Source organism: Impatiens glandulifera, chromosome 9 (assembly GCF_907164915.1).
Source record: "Impatiens glandulifera chromosome 9, dImpGla2.1, whole genome shotgun sequence".
Taxonomy (NCBI): domain Eukaryota; kingdom Viridiplantae; phylum Streptophyta; class Magnoliopsida; order Ericales; family Balsaminaceae; genus Impatiens; species Impatiens glandulifera.
The window spans coordinates 31,495,576-31,517,656 of NC_061870.1; the positions used below are offsets into that span (position 1 = coordinate 31,495,576).

Below are 22,081 nucleotides of genomic sequence, written 5' to 3' on the forward strand. Positions count from 1 at the left end.
TAAAAATGTTATTTTTTTTTAAATAGCATTTAAAAATATTTACAGAACTAAAAAAAAATTAAAAAAATTATTTAAACTATTTTAAAACTAAACCTCTCGATCAAAGTTAAAAAAAATAATCTTCTTTTTATTTTTAAATTCTTATAGTGTATATATTACTTTATCAAAACATACATTTAATCCCATAAAAAAAACTTTGACAAAATTCAAACCCTACGACATGATTTCTAATACCCAAATGTAGGATCTAGACCACCGACCATAGAATCAACCTAATCGTCTCCTCCTTAAATATTGTCTTCGCATACGGTCAAAGGTCAAAGTACGAGCGATCTTCAAATTATTCTCGTTAATGCGAGGGACTCTAACTAAGTTAGAAGAGATGTTACATTATAACATTTCCATTATAAAAAACATGTTTAATAAAATGTAACTAAGAACAATATCCGTCAATTTATTATTAGACCTAATGGTAGGGATGCAATAGTTTCTCATAGTTTTGATTTGTAGGGAATGATAATAGTTTCTTCTAGATATTAATGTTCAAAATAATTAACAATATCAATATTTATCGATTTAATAATTATGTTGTAATTTTCACTCAAATGTCTTGAATTAAATTCACGTTAAGAATACGAGTCGTGCTAACTTTTTAAATAAAATAATGTAAATATAATTTACAAGACACATAATCTAACATCATTTTATGCTCTTTTATTTATTTATAAACATAAAGTAGACTTTTATTTATAATGATTTTTTAATAAATGTGTAAATATCATCAATTTTATTTTGATTTATTTGTAAATATTTGGCAGTGAAAAATGAAGTTTAGAACTCTTGTTCATATTTAAGCGTACCCGCCGCGGCGCTTTCATTATAAGTGTATTGACAGGGTCAGATAATTTTCTGCATCCCTTTAGCTTCTCCTTTTGAATTCTTGTATATTTGGATCGGATTCTTCGCCTCATAATATATGCAATGCGATTCGCCGATGCTATAGGACGAGTATGTATGTAAATCCATTTCTAGCACTGTTTAACTAAACACCATCCATGAAGAAAACGGCGACCAGGGTAGAGTTGTTGGCTCGGTGGAAAGCCATTGAGGATGAAGACGAAGAAGATGATGTAATAGATGATAGTTTAGTGTCCGACGAGCAAACTGGTCTGCACCACCTTAAAGAACAATGGTTCGTCCTTGTCATCAATCCTCCCCTCTTCCTCGCGTTTATGTTTTTTTCATGGCAAACGGATGCTATGAGCTTTCATTCAACTGTTAATTTCTTAATGGCATATGGGTCTGTTTATAAAACTAATAACTTGATGCTTCTTTGGTCACCTTCTCGAAGCTGAAGGACTAGTAATAGGGCTTTTGAACTAACCCAGCAACAGCTGCGATTACTTTCAGACTAATCATATTACTTTCCTATCCAATTAGATGCTGTAGTTTATATATATAACTTGCAGAAGACATTCTAACAATGAAGTAGACAAATGTTTGATTTTTTTTCATTCTCATGCTTCTATGTGTTCTTACTACTACAATGTCTTTATTACCATCAGGCCAATATTTTGTCAGTTCTGGTGAGAGACATAAGTCCTTAATCCGTTACAACTGGCTTGATATGGTTATTTGTGGTGCTTTCATATTTTTTGTTTTGTTTTAAGGGTTATTATCATTTTGTTGAGTCAATCAACTGCAAAGCTGATAGATTTTCTTAATTACTCTCCATCCTATGATTTTACGACACTGTTTCATGTCCTCTTTCTGATTTTTTAAATGATTGGATGCTTTGGTTCTTTAATTAAGTGGTGCCTTCTTTTGTTTAACCAGTTAGAGTAACTTGCATACAGGTTTTCAGATGCTTTCAACTTCTTGATCAATTTGCCAAAAGAAAGTCATATCTGGTGCTGCCACTGGGATTTGATGGGTCCACTTTTAGAGACTTTTTACAATTACTTTCAAGATGAGCGCACTAACTCTCCTCTCAAACTTTTGTGGAAAAGAATCTCTGAAGAAACAAAGAGGTGTACCCAATGTATCTGTCAACACTATCAATCCCAAGGGATGTACCGTGTGGAGTATGCTTTGAGTTCTGTTGGTCCCCTTCTAGATGTGTTACAAATTCTTGACGAAGAAAGGGTGACTCAACGCCTGAAAGAGATAAATGCAAGAATAGCAAATAAAAAATATGATCCCATGTGTGATAACAGTGAAGTTGTTAATATCATGTTTGAGGTACTTTGTTTGTCTGATTAAGCATATTCAGATGTTAGATAACGATCTTTAATTTATCAACTGTCTCAAAATGATGCGCTCGTCAGCCTGTAACTTCCATTATTCTTATATCAAAGAGCCTGTGATTTTTATCATTAATGAACTATAGCACAATATTATATGTTTTCCCAGTGCTCCCGGTACCCAAAATTTCTGGTATTACATTATACTTTGGTGCTGTAGCAGCCTACCTGAACAGTTAATCAGAAGATTCAACAACCTTTTGGTTATTTTGTCAATTTGGAACCTGTGCTCGAAATATTGCTATCAGCTTGATTCTTGGAAATTTCCACAAAGGCAATGAATTAATTGACCTTTTTGTTTTTGGAAGATGTTTGTTTTCTGTTAAATTTCCTTTGCATTGCACTGTATTCCTGTTCTCTTACCAATAAAGTACTAAAAAAAGAAGAAAAAACTTGCATATCATATTATTACTTTTTCTATGATAGTGGCACATTGCTATTATCTATTTTGGAGTTTGAATAGGAAATTGAAGATAATACAGTTACAAGCATTATCTGTTCAATGAATACTGAATTCTGATATCATTTATGTTTGCAATTGAATTACAGGTGATGATGTTCCCTGTTTTGTTGGATGACCAGTCTCTGGCTACTGAGTTTCAAACTTTTATCGAAGCCATTGATGATTCTCATGAACTTGCTCTGGCTGGCCATCAAAAATACCCAGTTCTGTTTATTTCCTGAAAGCTTGCATTTTTTTGTTGATTGATTTGATTTTTACTCAAAGTGATATTTCTATCTTGTGAAAAGTGGGCTCTTTATCTCTCTCTCATTAGGTTCATGAATTGAGCATGCATGTTTCTCTTTGTTCAGGGAGTGTATGCACTTCTTTTCTTCGAAAGTAGGAGGGTACGGTCTATTGCTCTGCGCCTAGCTGGGAACATGGGAAAAGTGAGGTAATGCTTACTACTGACTGCAAAAAGCTTTACAACTCTCAACAATGGTATTGGGAGCATTCCTTTTCCTACTGCTGATATGAATGTTATTAACCTATTACGAGTGCTTAGGTTTGGGATTAGCCTTGGGAGCAAAGAAATAAATAATTCTTTATTAGGAAAAAATGAGTTCCTTGATTTTTTGGGAAGGTGACAATGTGACATGGAAAACAACTATTACCCACTTATTATATTATACTCTTTTCTTTTCTCCATTTTTCATCCATCTAATCAATTGGCCCATATGGTAGTTATGCATGTTCCTAAATGCGTGCTTCTGGAAATTTTATCATTCCAAAACCCTTCAAAACCAGCGAGGGACTCCAGGACTTCAAATTGCACTATGAGAACAAACTGCATCGAGCATAAATCTTGTTTGAGCTTATGTAATTGATGAACTTGCTTTCTTGGCTGCATTTGTACTGCTAGTAAACCATCATGAATTGCACTTATCATTATGACCCATTAGTTTTGTGTGGAGAATTCAGATCATTTGTCATTAGTACGGAGTCACATCTTATGCTTATTGCTAAGTGACATTTATGAGTGTGAATGTTATTGTCAAGTAAAGACCCTATTTATGGCTATAAAGCTGTGCAATAGTTGTTATTCTAGGCAATACAAATCAACCGAATGTTTTTGTTGTCCAAATGCTTGATGTGACATGGAAACTTTCTACCATGTCAACCACAGTGAATAGTTTTCCAAATGAAACTGTTAAATGAAGACCTATCCATGTCAACCACAGTAAAGTAAATTTCTTTCAATTTGCTAGCATCTTGCTTGAAACTGAGTCTCTTAATGGAGGGTCTATGAGTCTAAATGATTAAAATGGATATGCTCTTTGATAAGTATTCTCTATTGCACAAAGTTTCTTATGACTGGTACACCTCCTCTTATCCTTCTGCAGTAATGCGATGGAACTGGAACCGATGCAGCCTTTGCTTAAGAAATGTATTAATGTTTTGGAGACAGAAGTATTGCCACCCACTTCTGCGACTTCAAGGCCAAGGTTTCCTCTAAAACGTGCAACTGTATGGCTTGGAATCAAAGCATTGTAGGAAGCTTCTTTATGAACTCTTCTAAAGTCCTAGTAATATCGATTCAATAAATTCATATTCTAACACTTTTTCTCCTTGTTTCCAACCTAAGACTTGGTTTTTTAGAGCCTATGGCATTTGAAGAAGGAATTTTGGAGCACTATCCTGTTTTTCTCAGTATTGTACTCAATCACATTAGTGATGACTCTGTTGAGTTTTCATATGCAGTTAATTGCTTGAAACTACTCTTTGAAATGCTGGGTATGCTTTCTTCACTGTTTTCTCATTCTTTTCTCATTAACAGCATTTCATGTAGAAATGATGCTTCATTTTGGATCTGTTAAGGATACAAACTTTGGTTGAGGGCAACATTGTCCCCAAGCGTGATGCTCAATACACTACTGGGTCAGTGTTTCCATACTAGAAACGAGAAAAACCATAAGGAAATCTTTGATCTTTTCCAACCTTTCCTGCAGGTCTGTACCATGTTTAATGAATTCAAGAAATGTGTTTCTTGGTCACTCTTCTTTTCATTAGTTGTCCGAGACTAACTGTTTCTTTCCATAATTTTGTGGCTTCATAACCTTGCTTCAGTCCCTTGAAGCTTTGGAAGATGGTGATCATGAAAAGCAACGGAGACATGTTCTCTATTTTCTTCTTCATCAAGTGACTATTAGCAGCAACTTCAGCACTCTAATGAGAAAAAAAGCCTGTCAGGTGCTTGCTTCTTTGCAGATTTGTCCAATACTGCAATTATTCTTTGTGTTGTTGGAAGGAGGCTATAGCGCATTTTTAAGTTTCTGTTCCCTTGATGGTTTTACTTGTAGATAGCTCTTCTTATTATACACCGAGGCTATAAGATGAACCCGCCTTCCCCACCTTTTGAATGCGCACATATGTGGTATGTAGTTCTGAACCCATTGCATTTTTCAGATTTTACATGATAAGAGATCATTTTCAATTTTGGACTATGAACTTGTATGCAGAATCCAATTAAAGGCCTGTACTCTAATCATTTTAATTAAAGGTTTAAACTTGCAAAATTAATCAAATGTAATCACCTTTTAATTGCTAACTTTGTTACTATTATTTTTTTACCAGGTGAGTTATCAGTTTTTGGCCAAATACCTATTTTGGACCTCAATTTTGTCTACAAAAACCCAACTGAGGGCTTGTGCCCGGACTATATCTATTTTGAACCCTGAAATTGTCGAAAAATGTCAAATGTTTAGCACACAAAAATGTATGCTTTGACTTTATTTGGTAGTGTTGAGATCCAGTATTTAATTTTTGTTTTGGGACTAGATATTTAGAGGCATTTTTATGACTGTTTTTACCTTAGATCAAAGTACTACATTTGTAGTTGCATATTTGCTTCAAAGCCTTGTAATCTCGTTGCAGACTAATGAGTCAGACTATAGAGGTGAGGAGGAATAGGAGAACATGTTATGTTATTTGTTAATACGTAAACTTGTTTGATACTTAGCTTTTGATACAAGTTGGAAATCCAAAGCAAAATTTCAGGTGGATTTTGGACTTTTTTGGTCCAAACTAAGTTTAGGTCTGATCACAGTGTGCTAGTCGGGTTTAAGGGATTAGTATGAACTCCAAAATATTTGTGACAAAAGGTAAAAAAACTAATTTTGGTGTAAAATAATGGTAGTTGATCCTTTAAAAAAAATAATGGCAGCTGATACCATTAAAAATTGGACCAATTTTCAAGTTGAGCTGTTAATATTTTTTGAAATGTTAGGTTTGTTTGATGTAGTTTTTTGTTAAGATGATCTGATTTTTGAGAGAAAATATTATTTTATATAAGTGGATTATTTGCGTTAAATGACTAAATATCATTTGTATTTAATATTTTAAAATGTTATAAAAATATAATAATGAAAATGGATCTAATTGGATACTTTAAAATTTTAGTTTATGATTTAAATGATGATGGGATAATGAGTTATTCATCACACAAGGCCCAAGTCTTGAACACTTGACTACATTGTTGACTGAACAACTCATGTTACTCTACCATCAAGTGAAGTCTTAAACACTTCCCCAAAACGTTGTTCATTGAACGACCCAACCATGAAGCCATGCTGAGTTGGTATTAATAATTTGTTTATTATAGTTATTAAGTAATTGTTTTCTCATCCAAGTTATATGGAAGCTACCTATAATATTTGTGTGATCTATTTATATCCAAATTTAATTAAGTGAAGATATTTAGAACTCAATCAAAGTTTAAAGTAACAAACACAGTAGAACATATTGGATGGATTATTTAGCAACTTGGACAATTGGTTCTGAATTAAATTCTGGCTAAGGAGAATCATCTGCAATATTGTGATACCTTTGTTAAGTTAAATGACATGACTTGTTAGTAATCAATTAATGAAAGATATGTTTACCAGTTAAATACCCGATGGTATCTTGGTTGCTTTACCTTATCTTAGTTAAACGGATGACCTCTGTTAAATTTACCATAGATCTTGACATTCCCTTGCAACACAATGTTTTAGATGTGAACGTATCTCTCATTGACCCTATTTATTATACCCCTACTTTTTACTAATAACTTGGAGATGCATGCACATGGGTCATATTTAAGTTACACCAATTTTCCATCCTTCCCTTGGCTTCACAAAGTAGAATCATAAATAATAGGAATGGTATAATTGTAAATAGTGTTTTATAAAGCATTTGAATCGATAGTAGAGATAGTTATTGATGAAAGATAATTAGTTTCTATATTTCCTACTTTCATCTTCTCTTTGTTTCTCTCATCTCTTAGGCTTCATCATTGCTTCTCATCCCTCTTCTCTAACCCTATCCCTTAAAATTCCAATTTGGTACAACAAATACTTCATGTACAGATGTTTTAGCTGTTATATCCACACCATATGTTTTTTCTAATAAAAAAGGAAATCTCCACAACATATGCTACACCTACAATACGAATGGATACAATGTTTTTTTATTTCTATCGTAATTTCATTGCTGTATGTCATTCCTTGTGTTCTGTGTTTGTTGTTGTTAAAAACATATGGAGATGGAAACTTTTTAAGCATATGAATTGACTAAAACCAAAGCACTCTGATGAGTCATCATTGTGGTTGGCAGGGGTCCTTCTCTAGTGGCTTCTTTGAAGGATTTGTCTCTTCACAATTCTCTGAGGCAACCGGCCTTGGACCTTATCCAAACTATTATGGTATCAGATGCAGCAGCCTTAGTGGCTTCAACGCTAAGATGTCCAATGCCTTTGGATGCTCTTCGAGACATGGATTATGAGCCATTTGACGAGGAAAATGACGATGCTGTTCTGTTCACTAATGATCTTATAGGAGATGCTAGTTGTTGGAATGAATTCTGTGTTCAGAGTAAAGTAATCTGCAGGGAATCTGGAGAGTGGATGTCCATACCGATGCTGTGGTTTGATGTATTTGTTGAAATTGATCCGTTTGTCCTCCCAGTATCATTTTCCAAAGCTGCCTGTTGGGCTTTGTCTCGTTTTTCTATGGTAGAACCAGGAAACAGCACCGAGACTATCCTTTCTGTAGAAACATGGTTGTCAACTTTTGCTTCAGACATCTCAGATGCATTTGGGTGGAATACTGTATCTAGCTTCGATGATTATGGAGAATGGAAGGTTTCAAAGAACTCAATTAGAGTCTCAACAATGTTTACTCCTCTGATAAGAACTTTCAAAAAGTTAGTTGCTCCTCTCTGAGAATCCAATTTTATCTGAAAAACTTGCAGGCACTTTATTATATGTAACAATGTGAGAAGTACTGCAGGTTGACTGCTCACTTTATTGCTAAAATGGAGCAGGGAGAACTCTGGAAGCGGTGGATTTGGGAACCAAGGATGAGTGATAGCTTGATTCTTTTGCTTGTGGATCCTAATGACGTGAGAACTCCACACTTATATTTTCTCAACTCTATAAAATATTCAGTGACAAGAAGTCAGCAACTGTTTGTCTCTTAATTGTCTCTAGTAATGTCCTTAAATGCATCAATTAATAAATTCTTGGCATCTTTTGCTCCTACTGTGAACTAATGAAAACCTGTATGATACATTTGATAATGTTCACTACAGTTCCTTACATTTCTCATTGATGCAGGTTGCCAGGCAGGTCGGTAAGCGTATACTTGAACAAGTATCAAACACAAGGGGTCTCACTTCTAGTCTGCAGTTTCTGTGCTCCTCTTTGTCATCTTTGTCTGCCCTATTTTTGGGGTTTAGGCATGCTTTAAAGCAGGTATTGCTCCTTACTCTGTTATATTGTTCTTGACACTGCATCCTAGTTTAAACAATGCCTCTGAAATGTGAGTATGTTGAAGTTTGAATGTTACTGACCTATGTAACTTGTGTCCTCCTCGTGATCTGAAGCATTCTGATAAATTTTGAATTATAATTCAGTGATGCTTAGTTCTAGTGTAGGATAGTACCTTTAGTAACAGCCAATAATCGAGATAGGGTGAGAAGAGAAGCTTGATTACAGATCCTGCGATCAGATAGATGAGATTATGGTTGTGTAGAAGAGAATAGGAATTGAAGAGAGAGAGAGAGAATATGAACTAACCTCTGAGATTGAAATATTGGTTGAATGCCTCTCATTCCCTAATCAATTACTTATTTGGCCTCCTATTGTTGTAACCTCTTTTCCCGCCAAAACCAATTTACAGCTGTCAACACCAACTCCTTTTCCCGCATTTTATTCAACTACTGAATTACTGAAATTTAAAATGCTTGCTGTTAAAACAGCTTATTTGTAAAATAGCTGCCGACAATTATTACACTCGCCAGCTTATTCTAGGGCTTGAAGCCCTAATTCCCATTTTCCTTCGAAACACATTCATGATCCCATTTCATGTTCTCAATCAGTGATAACCAACAATGGACCAGATCTCCAAGCATACCAAGTGTGAAGAATTTGGGCCAGCATGGTCTGTCTTCTTCCCCATATAATTGGGCCTAGTGTTGACACTGGATGAGGGTAAGAGCTTGAATTGAATCATGACTCCTGTCAAAACGTGAAAGAACTAGGAGTATGATTGACACAATACTAACCCATAAAGGTAGCTCAAATGGAAAGAGTCTTGCCTAAGAAATCTCAGGTTCGATTCCCACTAACACCTTGTTGGAATTGGGGGAGCAGGGCTGTGGGGGTGCTAGCTTCTTATAGGGAATAAATTCTGGTTTTCAAAAATAAATGATTGACACAAAACTGAAGTAAGCATACCTTTTTTTTCTTTATATAGGCTGTTGAATAAAAATAAATGATGTATCACTTAATTTAAAGCAACACAAATACACTTGTATCTTGAGCTAACTTTCAATTGAAGTGCAGCAGAGTTCCCTTGCAAACCCAAGTTGGTAATTATCATGGGGAACTTGGGTTTGCCTAATTATATTCCAATCAGCAAAGAGAATTCAGTAGCAACATGATGTCTCACGATATACAAAGATCAAACTATATCATGATATAAAGAGATTATGAAAAACAAAAAACTTGAGGTAACAGCACATACAAGATCAATTAGTATTCACCAGAAAGAGATCCTTTCATTCACAATTCTGCCACATCCCGAATAAAGCAAGAGCTCCAGTTAATAGGGTGGAAGTAATTAGGCAAACTAGAGACAAACAAGAAGGAAAGCTGAGGGAAAGGTCAAGACAGTGAAAGCAGGAAGCTTGACCGGAGAGATGATGTAAATCAGACAGAAGAATGTCTAAGCTATTTGGAGGAGGAAACAGATACAAACAGGAGTGTGACCAGCCAAACCAGAACAAAAAACAGTTCAGATAAACCAGTGCATAGCATGAGGAAACAACTTAAACCAGATTAAAAGTTTGAGAATACTAACCAGAACAAAACTGGGTTGAAAACATAAAAAATATGAACTGACTGAAGAAAACCAAACAATAAATAACCATAACTGGTTGCAAGAGGGAATATCAAATTAGTCAAATAGAGTGAATGTTTGCTAACAAATGATGAATTGTGGAAATGGCAGCATACTTTGATAACAAAGGTGCATTATGTAGCTATTGTATCTGAACTTATTGAAATGCTAATGGGAGCACCAAATTCAGCGGGAATGAACATGGCATTAAAATCTTTGTGCTGAATAGAAACCTCAGTGCCCAACTCCCAGTTCTAGCTTTACTTCTTCCATTTTGCTTTATAGTTTGAAGATAGCAGCATAAGGGATTGAATGAAATTTTCTGGATCAGGTCAAAAGTCCTAAGCAGCATGTAGATATATTGATTCAAAGCAGTTTTAGGATCAAATATCTGACTTAACTAATGATTCTATTTGAATAATTTTTTTCTTCTAATTTTAATCCTAAGGTATATGTAAAATATCAGATCTGATAAAAATGGCATTTGGCCCATTATCCAGATCTCTGATGGCAACAAGATCCATAATATAATCCACATATTTAAGTCAAGGCGGCATCAAGGGAACTATGACTTAGTTTGGATGGCAACAATAATTCTTAATATTGAGGTCTTCAATCACACATCCCCTGCTCAACTCTTGGTTGGATGAACTAATTGTGATACTTCCAATGGATGATATTTGAAATAAGTGACACCTGAGAAAAATATCTCGTATGCCAAGAAGAATGGTTAATCTAACAAAAATAATCAAGTTATTTGTTTTCTTCATTATTTGGAACCTATACGATCCCTTCCATGTGAACTAAGGCTGATATTTTAATGTTTGACTTTTTTGTTTTGTTTGAGAAAGGTAAACTTTTATTAAAAAGAGCGCAAGATGCGTTTAAACGTTATAAAGGGGAAGGGAAAAAAGAAAGCGGGAAGATGATTGTACCCTGAGAGAAACAAGGGGTCAACCTCTTTCAACGTAAGAATCTTAAATGTTAATAAGATAAAAAAATTCACATCCCGCACAAGCCCTCATTTTTGGGATTGAAGTGAACGCGTTTAACATGAATCCTTGAGACGATTATACCCATAACTTTTCCCTTCGAAAACTCTTCTATTCCTTTCTTTCCAGATCGTCTACCACATGATGAGGGGAATTGGTTTCCAATCGTCTATATGTTGTTGCTAAAACTCCATTCAATCAATTTGACCCAGAAGTCGGCGATATTTGTTGGTGTATCCCATTGAAAATGAAGGAGAATTTTCTGAAGATTACACATGCTCTTGACAAGGTTGCAATGAAAAATAATATAATCAATGTATTCTTCACTCTTCAAACAAATGTTGCATCTGCTAGGAGATGAAATTCCTTCTTTTTAGTTTGTTAGACGTCAAGACTCCTCAATTTTTCGCGGGGTGCCATGTATCATTCCAGAGATCAATTTTCTTACCATTACCCACCTTGGTTGCTTTAGATGTCTGATGCTTTAAGATCTCTAATAAATATGGTTTCTGGAAAGGGTCAAAAGAAGCAACTATGCATAGCAGTCTAGCAGTTTCACTGCACTAACAGATGAAGTTAAGGGGTTCATTTTCAGTTGCTTATATTGTTATTTTATTCCTTTTATATGTGAATAGATTTATTAACATGTGGTTATACAATATGCTGGGTCACATGCTATTTCCTTTTGCAGGTTCAAGCGGACTCAGTTCTTCCTTTTCAAGCTTTACATCATCTATTCTTTGTTCTGTGTAAAATACTAAAGGAAGGGATTATACCTTCATCATTGCCAAGAAATTCATCCTGTGACTCTAGTAACTCGAGTTTCTGTTCACAAGGTGGATTTCTACGGCTTCCCACTTTTAATCATGTTGCCGGTAATGCTAATGCTCATTCAAATCATGTCGATTTATCATCCTGGAAGGAGTTTAACTACTTACTATCAGCAAATGTGTGGCCTTACATCCAAAAGTGCTTGAGTGATGGGAAGACATCCATCAATTGCAAAGCTTCCCAGGTACTTTATTTCATTATTTGATTAGGTTTTGGTATATTTGTTTCTTTCTTATTTTTCTCTGATAATTGGAAAGTCACTAGAAACCAATGGAAACTTTATGCATAGAAATGTAGTAATTTTGTCATTCTCTAGGGAATGTGTTACAAACCAGATCGAGAACTAGGTTTAGAAGAGGAGACTTGTCCGATGCCATAGGTGAGAACATGGATGAGAAAGAGAGAGAATTTGTTTCATGTCTCACTATTTATGTGCCTACAATTACTCTTTTTACAGTTCTGCAATCTACTTCTATTGACAGGAATATTCTTTTGAAGAAACAAAATTATTCGTTTGTTTACGTGTTACAGAAAACGTCGTCTAAGCAAAATCTTTACAAATGCATGTAATCTAGTTGACATGGAAAACTTGTAAAATTCCCTGTCTGAAAATTGAGACCTAATATAGCCCTTTCACATAGATAAGCAATTGGATATTGTTAGTGGGTTCATGCATACTTCAAAATTAAAATTCAACTTCTTCTATATCTGGGGTAAATTCTGCACGTCTGTACAAAATCATAGCAGAACTTTGAGCATTGGCATTTTCGCCTAAAATCTCAGACTGGAGGCTCAAAATACTTCATGGTTCCCATGGTCTAGGTGTATGCTGAATTGTTTGATAGGATGATATATCTGAATTTATAGGAGTTGAGTATGTTGATGAGGATTCCTCTTGAGTTAGACTTGATAATACTTATCATTATGTAGCCTACTAATATGGCATTATGTTCTTTAGTGGTTAATCTCTGTCAATAAATATCTCTCCACTCTTCTTCAAAAGAATAAACATCTCTATACAATTCTTCATGGTACCAGATTTTAGGCTACTATTAAGGTTCTTTTCATCAGTGGAAATTCATGCTTATCTTGATCTTATCTGCTAGGATTCTTTCACTACAATTCTATACAATTTTGTGCTTCCCCTTGATTAACTTTTTATTATATGTTTTAGTTTGATTCTGGAGAAGATCACTACTTCTATATGATTGATATCTCTTTTTATCTGTCATGACTGTATCTTTTGAGTTGTGAGACCAGTTCACATTTATTTGTTTGTTTGTCTGTTTTTATGAGGCCAATTGATATTATGTGTTGGTATATTTGGATTCTCTATACTGCTTGAGTTTCTTCTTGAGGATCTTATTATGTTCACGAGGATTTGCTTTATTTTAATACCTTTATGGTTATTTCCATGCAGTCTTTAAACATAGGCTTAAGTTCTTCTTTGTTATTAAATCTTGTATCCACAAAATATCTCGTTGTATTTAACACGGTGCAAGAACATTAGGTCATAGTGTTTTACTTTGTTGAATCCTACGTTTAAATATTTTCTATTTATTCTCCATCATTGTGTTATCTTTTGATGTTTGGGGGTTTCTTTTGTAAGGGACACTGGGCTTCATTTTTTTATTCTAATACTGGCACATTGTGCCTTCCTAATATATATATAAATTGCTTAAAAAATGAGAGAAGGCATTTTCATTGAAACTATTAGCCATTTGAGAGTTTATTCAAGGTTATCATGAACAATTGTTGCTTGTTTGATTTTTTTGGCATGCACTTTATTTCCTCACTCCTCCCAATGAAAAATATATCCTACCAGTCTACCTGACAATTATCCATTTTTAACCTATGCTGCATATGAAGTTCATTTACTCACTCCTTTTCATCTCAGATGACCTGCATCCGCCTGCTAGAGGTCCTCCCAGTTATTGTCGAAAGGCTTCATCCGTTTATTGAAATGCCAGCAAAGTCAAGGACGAACATTCACACTATGGTTGACTATAAATGGCTTCATGACTTAATGCTGTGGGGAAATTCGTCACATGCAGTTGTAGTTAGATACTGGAAGCAGACTGTCATATCCATGCTGACTTTGTTCAAAATGTCATGCAGTCCTTTGTCTGTTTCTACATCTGTGATTGGGGCAATGGAGAAGCTGATTTCACAAGGTGTGTTCACTATATGAGATGCAATCTGTTTTTCTATAATTTCTTATCAGTTAAAGAAAATTTCAATACCATCTCTAACTACTGATTTGTTTGCGTAGAAAGCATTGCAGTTGATGAATTGGCTAGAAACGTCTCACGTCTTTCTGTTTCCTTACTCGATGAAGGACCTCATGAAACTAAATATACAAACTCTGAACCAAAACCCTCAGTTTCTAAGGTCTTGTCATTGAAAGACAACTATTTTTCCCAAGGAGGAAAACATTTAAGCTTGGAGGACGAAGATGTGCAGGTTCTAGATACGGGTTTATCAATCAGCAAGAAAAACATTGAAGATGAAGATGTGCAAGTTCTAGATATGCGACCATCAATTAGCAAGAAAAACATTGAGGATGAAGATGTGCAGGTTCTAGATATGCGACCATCAATTAGCAAGAAACATATTGTGGATGAAGATGTGCAGGTTCAAGATATGCAACAACCAATTAGCACGAAAAATATGGAGGATGAAGATGTGCAGATTCTAGATATTGGATCAATTAGTAAGAAAAGCAAAGGAAATAGTATTGAAGTACTGGATAATGAGATGCAAAATCGAGTTTCAACCAAGGATATTGTAGTCTCTGATGCTACTTCAAGTTTATGTGTATTCAATGACAAGAAAAGAGGCAAAAGTGCTGAAATCGTTTGCCCAAGTGGTGTTGCTGAAATTAAAATTTCTTCCAGTGGCAGTCGAAAGTCTTTATCCAAAGATTTTTTGCAAGGCAACGCAGCTGCTTATGAGAGAGTTTCTCCAACTTCTGATAGTGATAAAAATGGTTTAAACTCTAAATGCCAATTGAATAGTTCCTACTCAGCGTCGCATAAATCTAGTAAGTTGAAATCAATCAATATAGAAAATATAGAGCAACCAGGAGGCAAAGATGTTTTAGAAGCATTGAATAGAATGAAAAAGGATAGTGTATTTGATGCTATAGATGCCACATTCCAGGTTGCAGCTAAAGCCCCAAAGCAAATAGACTTGGCCAGAGCAAACATCTCTCGTCCTAAGCGACAAGTAATTCAGCTTCAATTGCCTGGAGAAAATATGTCTGGTAATTTACATAGACTTGAAAATGAGGTTAAAAGGTTCAGACTTCCAAGGCTTGATGACTGGCTTAAACCCATTCTAGAGATTGATTTCTTTGTAACAGTTGGACTAGCATCTGTTAACGAGGATTGTAGTGTAAATATGAAACTGAAGGAAGTACCTGCAGGTTTTCAGTCATCGGATGAATACATAAACATTTTCCGACCACTGGTCTTGGAAGAGTTTAAGGCTCAGTTGCATAATTCTTTTCTGGAGATGCCTTCTTCGGCAGACATGCATTGTGGCAGTGTATCAGTTCTTTCCGTTGAGAGAGTTGATGATTTTCATCATGTCCGCTGTATCCACGATGATGCTACAGGATGTGGAAGTTGTTCAGAAAACGACCTTATTCTACTTACAAGACAACCGTTGAAAAATACTGTGCTTGACATCCACTTGGTGGGAAAGGTATATCTGTCTTTTCTCGTTTTCATAATTCTTTGAAGAAAAATATGACAATGATCTATTACACAAGCGAATCGGTTTTGCGTAGACCATGAAACTGAAGGTACTGTGTATCTAGGTGGAAGAGTTAAGCACTTTGGAAATAGACTGAAGTTGTAGACCTAGACCTCAAGTTGAATAAAATATAAGTTTCCTTATTAAAATTCTGTAAAGTTCTCCTAGATTTGCTATAACTAGGAATTACTTGAACATCCAAAAATGACTAAGCCTTTTTTGTTTCACTGGCTACGGGAGCTACCTTCTTTACGTTAGATCAATCAAGTTCTCTAAATTTGTCTTGTTTTTCTTCTGCTGACAGGTTACTGAAAAGTTAATAATTGTAGGCAAGCCAAAAAAAGACAAACTACATTTTATGTGCAGAAATCCACCTATTAGAAAAATGGTTACATTTTATGTGCTAAACAATAAAAAACTGGAGACAAGTCTCCTAAACTAGGACTGGTTCTTCTATCTGTCATGTAGAACTATTAAAAAATGTATAGTTCTCTATTCATACCAGCCTCCTTATTGAAATTTGGCTGGTAACATTTTATGATGTTCAGCCACAAAATAAGCAAATATTAATGAGATATTTTTTCTGTTACTTTCAGCTACAACTGAATTTTAGATAGTTCTGTTCAGCTCCAAAACATTGGTGTGTGTCTAAAGAGTTCCACTTCCTATGTTGGCAGAAGTTCTGCCTCCTAATTTCCCCCACACACAAACAAAATCATATTTTTTTAAAAGACGTTTATAATTGAAATACAAAATCCAATTCAATTGATAGTGTAGATCAATTTTACCACTGGTGAGCCATTCTGCATTTCATTTTACTAATTTAACATGTGTTTTAGGTGGAACGGATGGAGAAAGACAACAAGAGGCGATTAACGTCTATAGTTATCAAATTCTCTCTGCAAGGTGGAATTTCACGCCTAAATCGAGCTAGGAAACTTCTTAACCAACGCAGCAGATGGTATATTAGTCGCATCATGAACATGACACCTCAGCTTCGAGAATTCAAGGCTCTATCATCAATAAAGGACGTCTCTCTACTTCCCATTATACTGAATCCCATCAATCACTCTCAAGTTTACAATGACAATAAGAAACCTGATATGAATAAACTCCCTCTTGCCTTGCAAACCATTTTCAAGTCTTCATATAATGATAGCCAACTTAAAGCTATCACTGCTGTTGTAGAACCTTTGAATTCTAAGGAACATGAATTATATCTTATACAAGGTCCTCCAGGTAAATTACTTTGTTTTATTGCAGCTATTCCTTGATTTCAGCTTCTTTGCTTCCAATCATAATTCCTCTGACGTTGTTAAATAGGTACGGGAAAAACTCGAACAGTTTTGGCTATTGTCAGTGGTTTGCTTGCTCTCTCATCCCAACGGAACGGTGTCAATAAGAGAACACTAGATGTAGGCTCATTACACTCTAAGGCAAGAGCTCGACTGTGTCAATCTACAGCTATTTCTAGGGCCTGGCAAGATGCTGACTTGGCTCGACAGATGAATGAGGAAATAGTCAAAAAGAGCAACTCTTTGGGAAGAGTCTCTGGAGGAAGGGTGCTTATTTGTGCTCAATCTAATGCTGCTGTTGATGAGTTAGTATCGAGGATATCATGTGAAGGACTGCATGGAGTTGATGGGACGAAGTATAAGCCATATCTTGTGAGGGTTGGTAATGCCAAGACCATCCACCCAAATTCATTACCCTACTTCATTGACACACTTGTTGAACAACGGTTGACAGAGCGAAGGTTAAGTACAAGTGGAGCACCTAATGAAACAAATGCAATCTCCTCAACTGTTCTTCGGTCTAATCTGGAGAAACTAGTTGACCGCATCAGGTTTTATGAAGCTAAGCGTGCTAACCTAGATCATGATAATCCTGATACAAAAGATAGATTTGGAGGTGGGAATTTGAAGGTGGATGACACAAAGGAAATGTCTGATGTTCAAATTGGTTTGAGGCTACGGAAACTATATGAGGAGAGGAAAGAGTTATATACATGTCTTTCCAGTGCTGTACAGAGTGAAAAGAAATCCTACGAAGAAGTCAAAGCACTTAAGCAGATGTTCAGGAAGTCTTTATTAAGGGAAGCGGAGATCATTGTTACTACATTGAGTGGGTGCGGTGGGGATCTGTATGGAGTTTGCTCTGAGTCTTTCTTGAGCCATAAATCTGAGACTATTTTGTTTGATGCCATTATCATTGATGAAGCTGCCCAAGTATAAGCCCATCCTCTTTTCTAATTTTTCCTTGATAAAATTTCATTACCTTTTGTTCTTTTCTTAATCACTCTGCATGATTTCCATAGGCATTGGAACCTGCTACTTTGATTCCTCTTCAGCTCTTAAAATCAGAAGGGACAAAGACTATTATGGTATTGGATGTTAGTTGAATATATAAGCTAATTATCTGTTATTGTTCTATTTTAATTGAAGATTTGTATTTTGAAGGTTGGTGACCCAAAGCAACTTCCTGCTACAGTTATCTCTACTATTGCAAGCAAGTATTCTTATCAATGCAGCATGTTTGAACGTATGCAAAAGGCTAGTTATCCGGTCTTCATGCTCTTAGAGCAGGTAATAATGCATCAAACATCTAATGATGTCAGATTACATACCACATCTAATATAAAATCGTGGGTGCCTATTTTTTGAAGGCAACTGAAACATGTTTCATCTAAAATACATACCCCAACATGATTTCATTTATTAATTTTAAAAACAGATATGGGTATTTGGATTCTAGATCTGTCCATTCTAATTATATGCATCAATATCATTGTTTAGCAATTTTCACTCAGTTCTTCATAGTTATGCAAGCTTCTTACAATGTACACTATGTTTAATGCAAGTCATTTATGCATTGTCACGCTATTTTCTCTTAAGGTTGGATAATTGTGTTCGATTTTTCCCTTTGCATAAAAAATATCATTTGATGTTAACAATTGATTATTTAACATATATGAGTGTTTGTGAATAAAACAGTTTTGATTGCATAAATTACTCAAGTCTCAATTATCTAGCATTTCAAATTAAGAGTTCATATTACTTATCAACATGATAACTAATAATGGACATTCACTTTGTTTTTTTTCGATGATAAGAGTCTGCAATAACTTATTTGGATGATGTGTTCGATAATAAGACATTTTTATTCTTAACTATAAACATAATTTCTAACTAATTACTATGAAAGACTTCTTCCAATTTAATTTATTATTGTTACTTTATTATTGATGTGGTCTAGTCTGAATTTTGATTGTTTGATGACTTTATTGGTTGTTCCACTGGCAGTATAGGATGCACCCTGAGATATGTAAGTTTCCTGCTATGCATTTTTATGACAACAAATTGCTTAGTGGCAAAAATATGTCCGGAAAATCTGCACCATTTCATGACACTGATGGTCTGGGCCCATATATTTTTTATGATATCACTGATGGGTATGAGGCTCATGGAAATAGTGCTGGTTCCCGGTCCCTATATAATGATTGTGAAGCTGATTGTGCAATTGAAATTCTTCAGTTTCTTAGGAAGAGGTAGGCATTATCTTTTAATTTTTATCTTTTATTACCAGGAGTTTTCTTTGAACTTGTGTTCTGTTACATCTTATAGGTACCCCTCCGAATTCGCTCCTAGGAGGATTGGGATTGTAACTCCTTATAAAAGTCAACTTTCTCTTTTGCGAGCTCGGGTTTCTAGCGCGTTTGGATCATCTATTATGGCTGAGATGGAATTTAATACTGTGGATGGCTTCCAAGGTCGGGAAGTTGATATTATGATTCTTTCAACAGTTAGAGCTGCAGGAACATCCTCACCAGCTACAGAACCAGGCTCAATAAGTATTGGTTTTGTTGCTGATGTAAGAAGGATGAATGTTGCTTTGACACGGGCCAAACTCTCCATGTGGATTTTGGGTAATGCAAGAACATTGAAAACTAACCACAACTGGGCAGCCCTTGTTAGAGATGCCAAGAAAAGAAATATGTTTTTGTCAGTTAGGAAGCCATACAACTCCATTTTTTCATCTACTTTGACAAAGCATTCCGGTAGGGAAAATGTTGAATATCAATCCACAAAGTCTGCATCTCAGCAGAATGCCAAAGGAAAAATATGTGGAAAGACAAAGAGGTATATTGTGAGCGAAGCAGAAGAGGCTAATGATAAAAAAAAGGGAGGTGCGCAGGATAATCTTTCAGCAAGGGACGATCCTAAATCAAAAGCTATTTCAATTAATGATATCAAAACACAAAAGCATGTGCCATCTACAGTAACAGGAGATGGCAATAAAAGAGACCTCAATGGCTCTAAGTTGCAGAATGATAACATAAGAAAGGGAAAAAAAATAGATGATACTAGGGGGCTGATTGACAATGAGAAGCTTGTTGAGCAGAATTATAACACCAAAAAGAGAAAATGTGAATACATTCCCAGGAATCCAGAGCAATTAACAGTTGATAAGCAGAAGACTTTGAATCCCTTACCTTCAGATAGTTCTTCACAGTCGTGCAAGAAGAAGAAGAAGAAAAATATAGATGAACCAGGGGTGCCACCAGGCCAAGCAACTGATGAGGTAGTTGAAAGTACGACTTCTAATCAAGTTGCAGTGTCCAGGGCCTCAATGTCAAAAAGAAAACAACAACGGGATGCTGTTAACGCTCTTCTTTCTTCTTCTCTTATATCTTCAAAAAATACTGCAGTATCATTGAAGCCATCCCATGTTAAGAAACCTAAGCCCATTAAAGAAGCCAAACTCAGATAAGGTATACTTTATGCAAGGTTTTATTTTTTTTTCAAGAGAAGAATTTTAGAATTGTTTCTAAAAAATGGTTATTTAAGTTACAATATTTTCTGATCATGTCTCTTCAACATCAAAGATAATGCTCAAATGGTTTGTGCACATGTTTTTGTTGACTACACATTGTTTCACATATAAATAGGTTTTCCACTCATGTTACAACCTTGAGATGATAAGGAATTAATCCTTCTGACAACAGAGAAGATACTAGTTTATCTCGTGCTTCTTCTAGAAAATGTAGAAATTAAGCATTACCTAAACTCAAGTACATTAGTATACTATTTCTTGTTGATAAAATGGGGATATGATCTATGTTGGCTCTTTAACAACTACTACGTTTTGCTACAAGAAAACAATTTAATGGTATTGTGTGGTAATTAGGGTTGTAAATGTACTGAGTTTTGTTGAGTACCCGTAGGTATCACCTGGCTCATTAAGTACCATTTAAAATGGTTACATGAACTTAACTTATCTCAAGATTGAATTTTGGATAAACATTTAATGTATAATTATTCCATGTCTAGAGATAAGGAAGCAAAATTAGAATAAGTGGAGAAAAGTGGTCTATAGGACTGACTAGAGCCAGCTCTTGAAGCTTGGACTTGAGATAATAAAACTAATATAAGTAACTAACTTGATTTTGCTCCAGTAAAGAAATATGCCTGCCTCGTATACATGTATCTCTGATAGAAGTGAGTTCTGACTTCCTTGATTCTTGAATGCTTCTGTTTCCTTTCATTTTTTTTCACTTTTTTTAAAGATTAACTTTTCATTAAAAATAGAAAGGAAGAATGCAAGTTGCTCAATTCTTACAGAAAGCGAAAAGGGGGAGGAAAAAAAACAAAAAGCAAGATACAAAAGGCTAAACGCCAATAAAATCGGAAAATTATAATCCTGTGCATATCCCCTTTTCCCGGATTGAATTGAATGCGTGCATCATGAATCTTTTGAGTATATCCTTTCATTTTATAAGTTAAGTCATCCATACTATATGCATTTTGGTCAATGGACTGGTGATTATATGCATTTTACGAGTGGAAGTAACATTTCTTCACCATAAATGTTATTTGCATCTTTTGTTTTTCTTATTTGTAGTGGCTCTGCTCTTTGTCAGATTTGGGTTTGCTCTTCAGCTTCGTAATGATTATGAGATCCCAGTTTTTGCCAAGAATGTTTATAAGCTCTGTTAAATTGACAAAAAGGATAAGCTTTCACTTTTGACCGATAGTCACTGGAGGGGTATCCGAGGCAGTTTTTCAATACAAGTCGGTAGTATACAGCTTCCATGCCGATGTTGGTCTCGAGGTATAGTGACTTTTTGATGAAAGCTTTAAATGCATACTATTTTGACCTTAATGCATAGGTTGTCACAAGTATGAAATTAACTTGGGATTACCTTTATTGGAGCAATATGATGAGTTCTTTTTCCTTTTGGTTGAACTTTGGTCTAGGATTTGAATCCCCCTTGTACTATAAATAAACCTGATAAATTATAACTTGTAAAACTAA

At 35.2% G+C, this 22,081-nt stretch overlaps 1 protein-coding gene across 4 annotated transcripts; it reads left to right on the plus strand.

The window, feature by feature from the left end:
• The first annotated feature begins 873 nt into the window (after positions 1-873).
• Positions 874-22,012, plus strand: LOC124916773 (helicase SEN1). 4 transcript variants are annotated; one of them, XM_047457538.1, is made up of 22 exons: positions 875-1,192; positions 1,857-2,241; positions 2,853-2,969; positions 3,117-3,199; positions 4,149-4,295; positions 4,391-4,539; positions 4,624-4,754; positions 4,873-4,995; positions 5,106-5,179; positions 7,399-7,986; positions 8,073-8,184; positions 8,399-8,536; positions 11,868-12,191; positions 13,905-14,181; positions 14,280-15,715; positions 16,606-17,005; positions 17,090-17,994; positions 18,084-18,149; positions 18,226-18,351; positions 19,069-19,313; positions 19,390-20,537; positions 21,668-22,012. In XM_047457538.1, the coding sequence occupies exons 1-21, from the start codon at positions 1,056-1,058 to the stop codon at positions 20,534-20,536; spliced, it is 7,110 nt and encodes a 2,369-aa protein (XP_047313494.1). In that variant the 5' UTR covers positions 875-1,055; the 3' UTR covers position 20,537; positions 21,668-22,012. The 4 variants fall into 4 exon arrangements, with proteins under 4 accessions (XP_047313496.1, XP_047313494.1, XP_047313493.1 ...); XM_047457537.1 differs by having other exon boundaries at positions 21,687-22,012; XM_047457540.1 differs by lacking the exons at positions 19,390-20,537; positions 21,668-22,012 and having other exon boundaries at positions 874-1,192; positions 19,074-19,218.
• Positions 22,013-22,081: the final 69 nt, after the last annotated feature.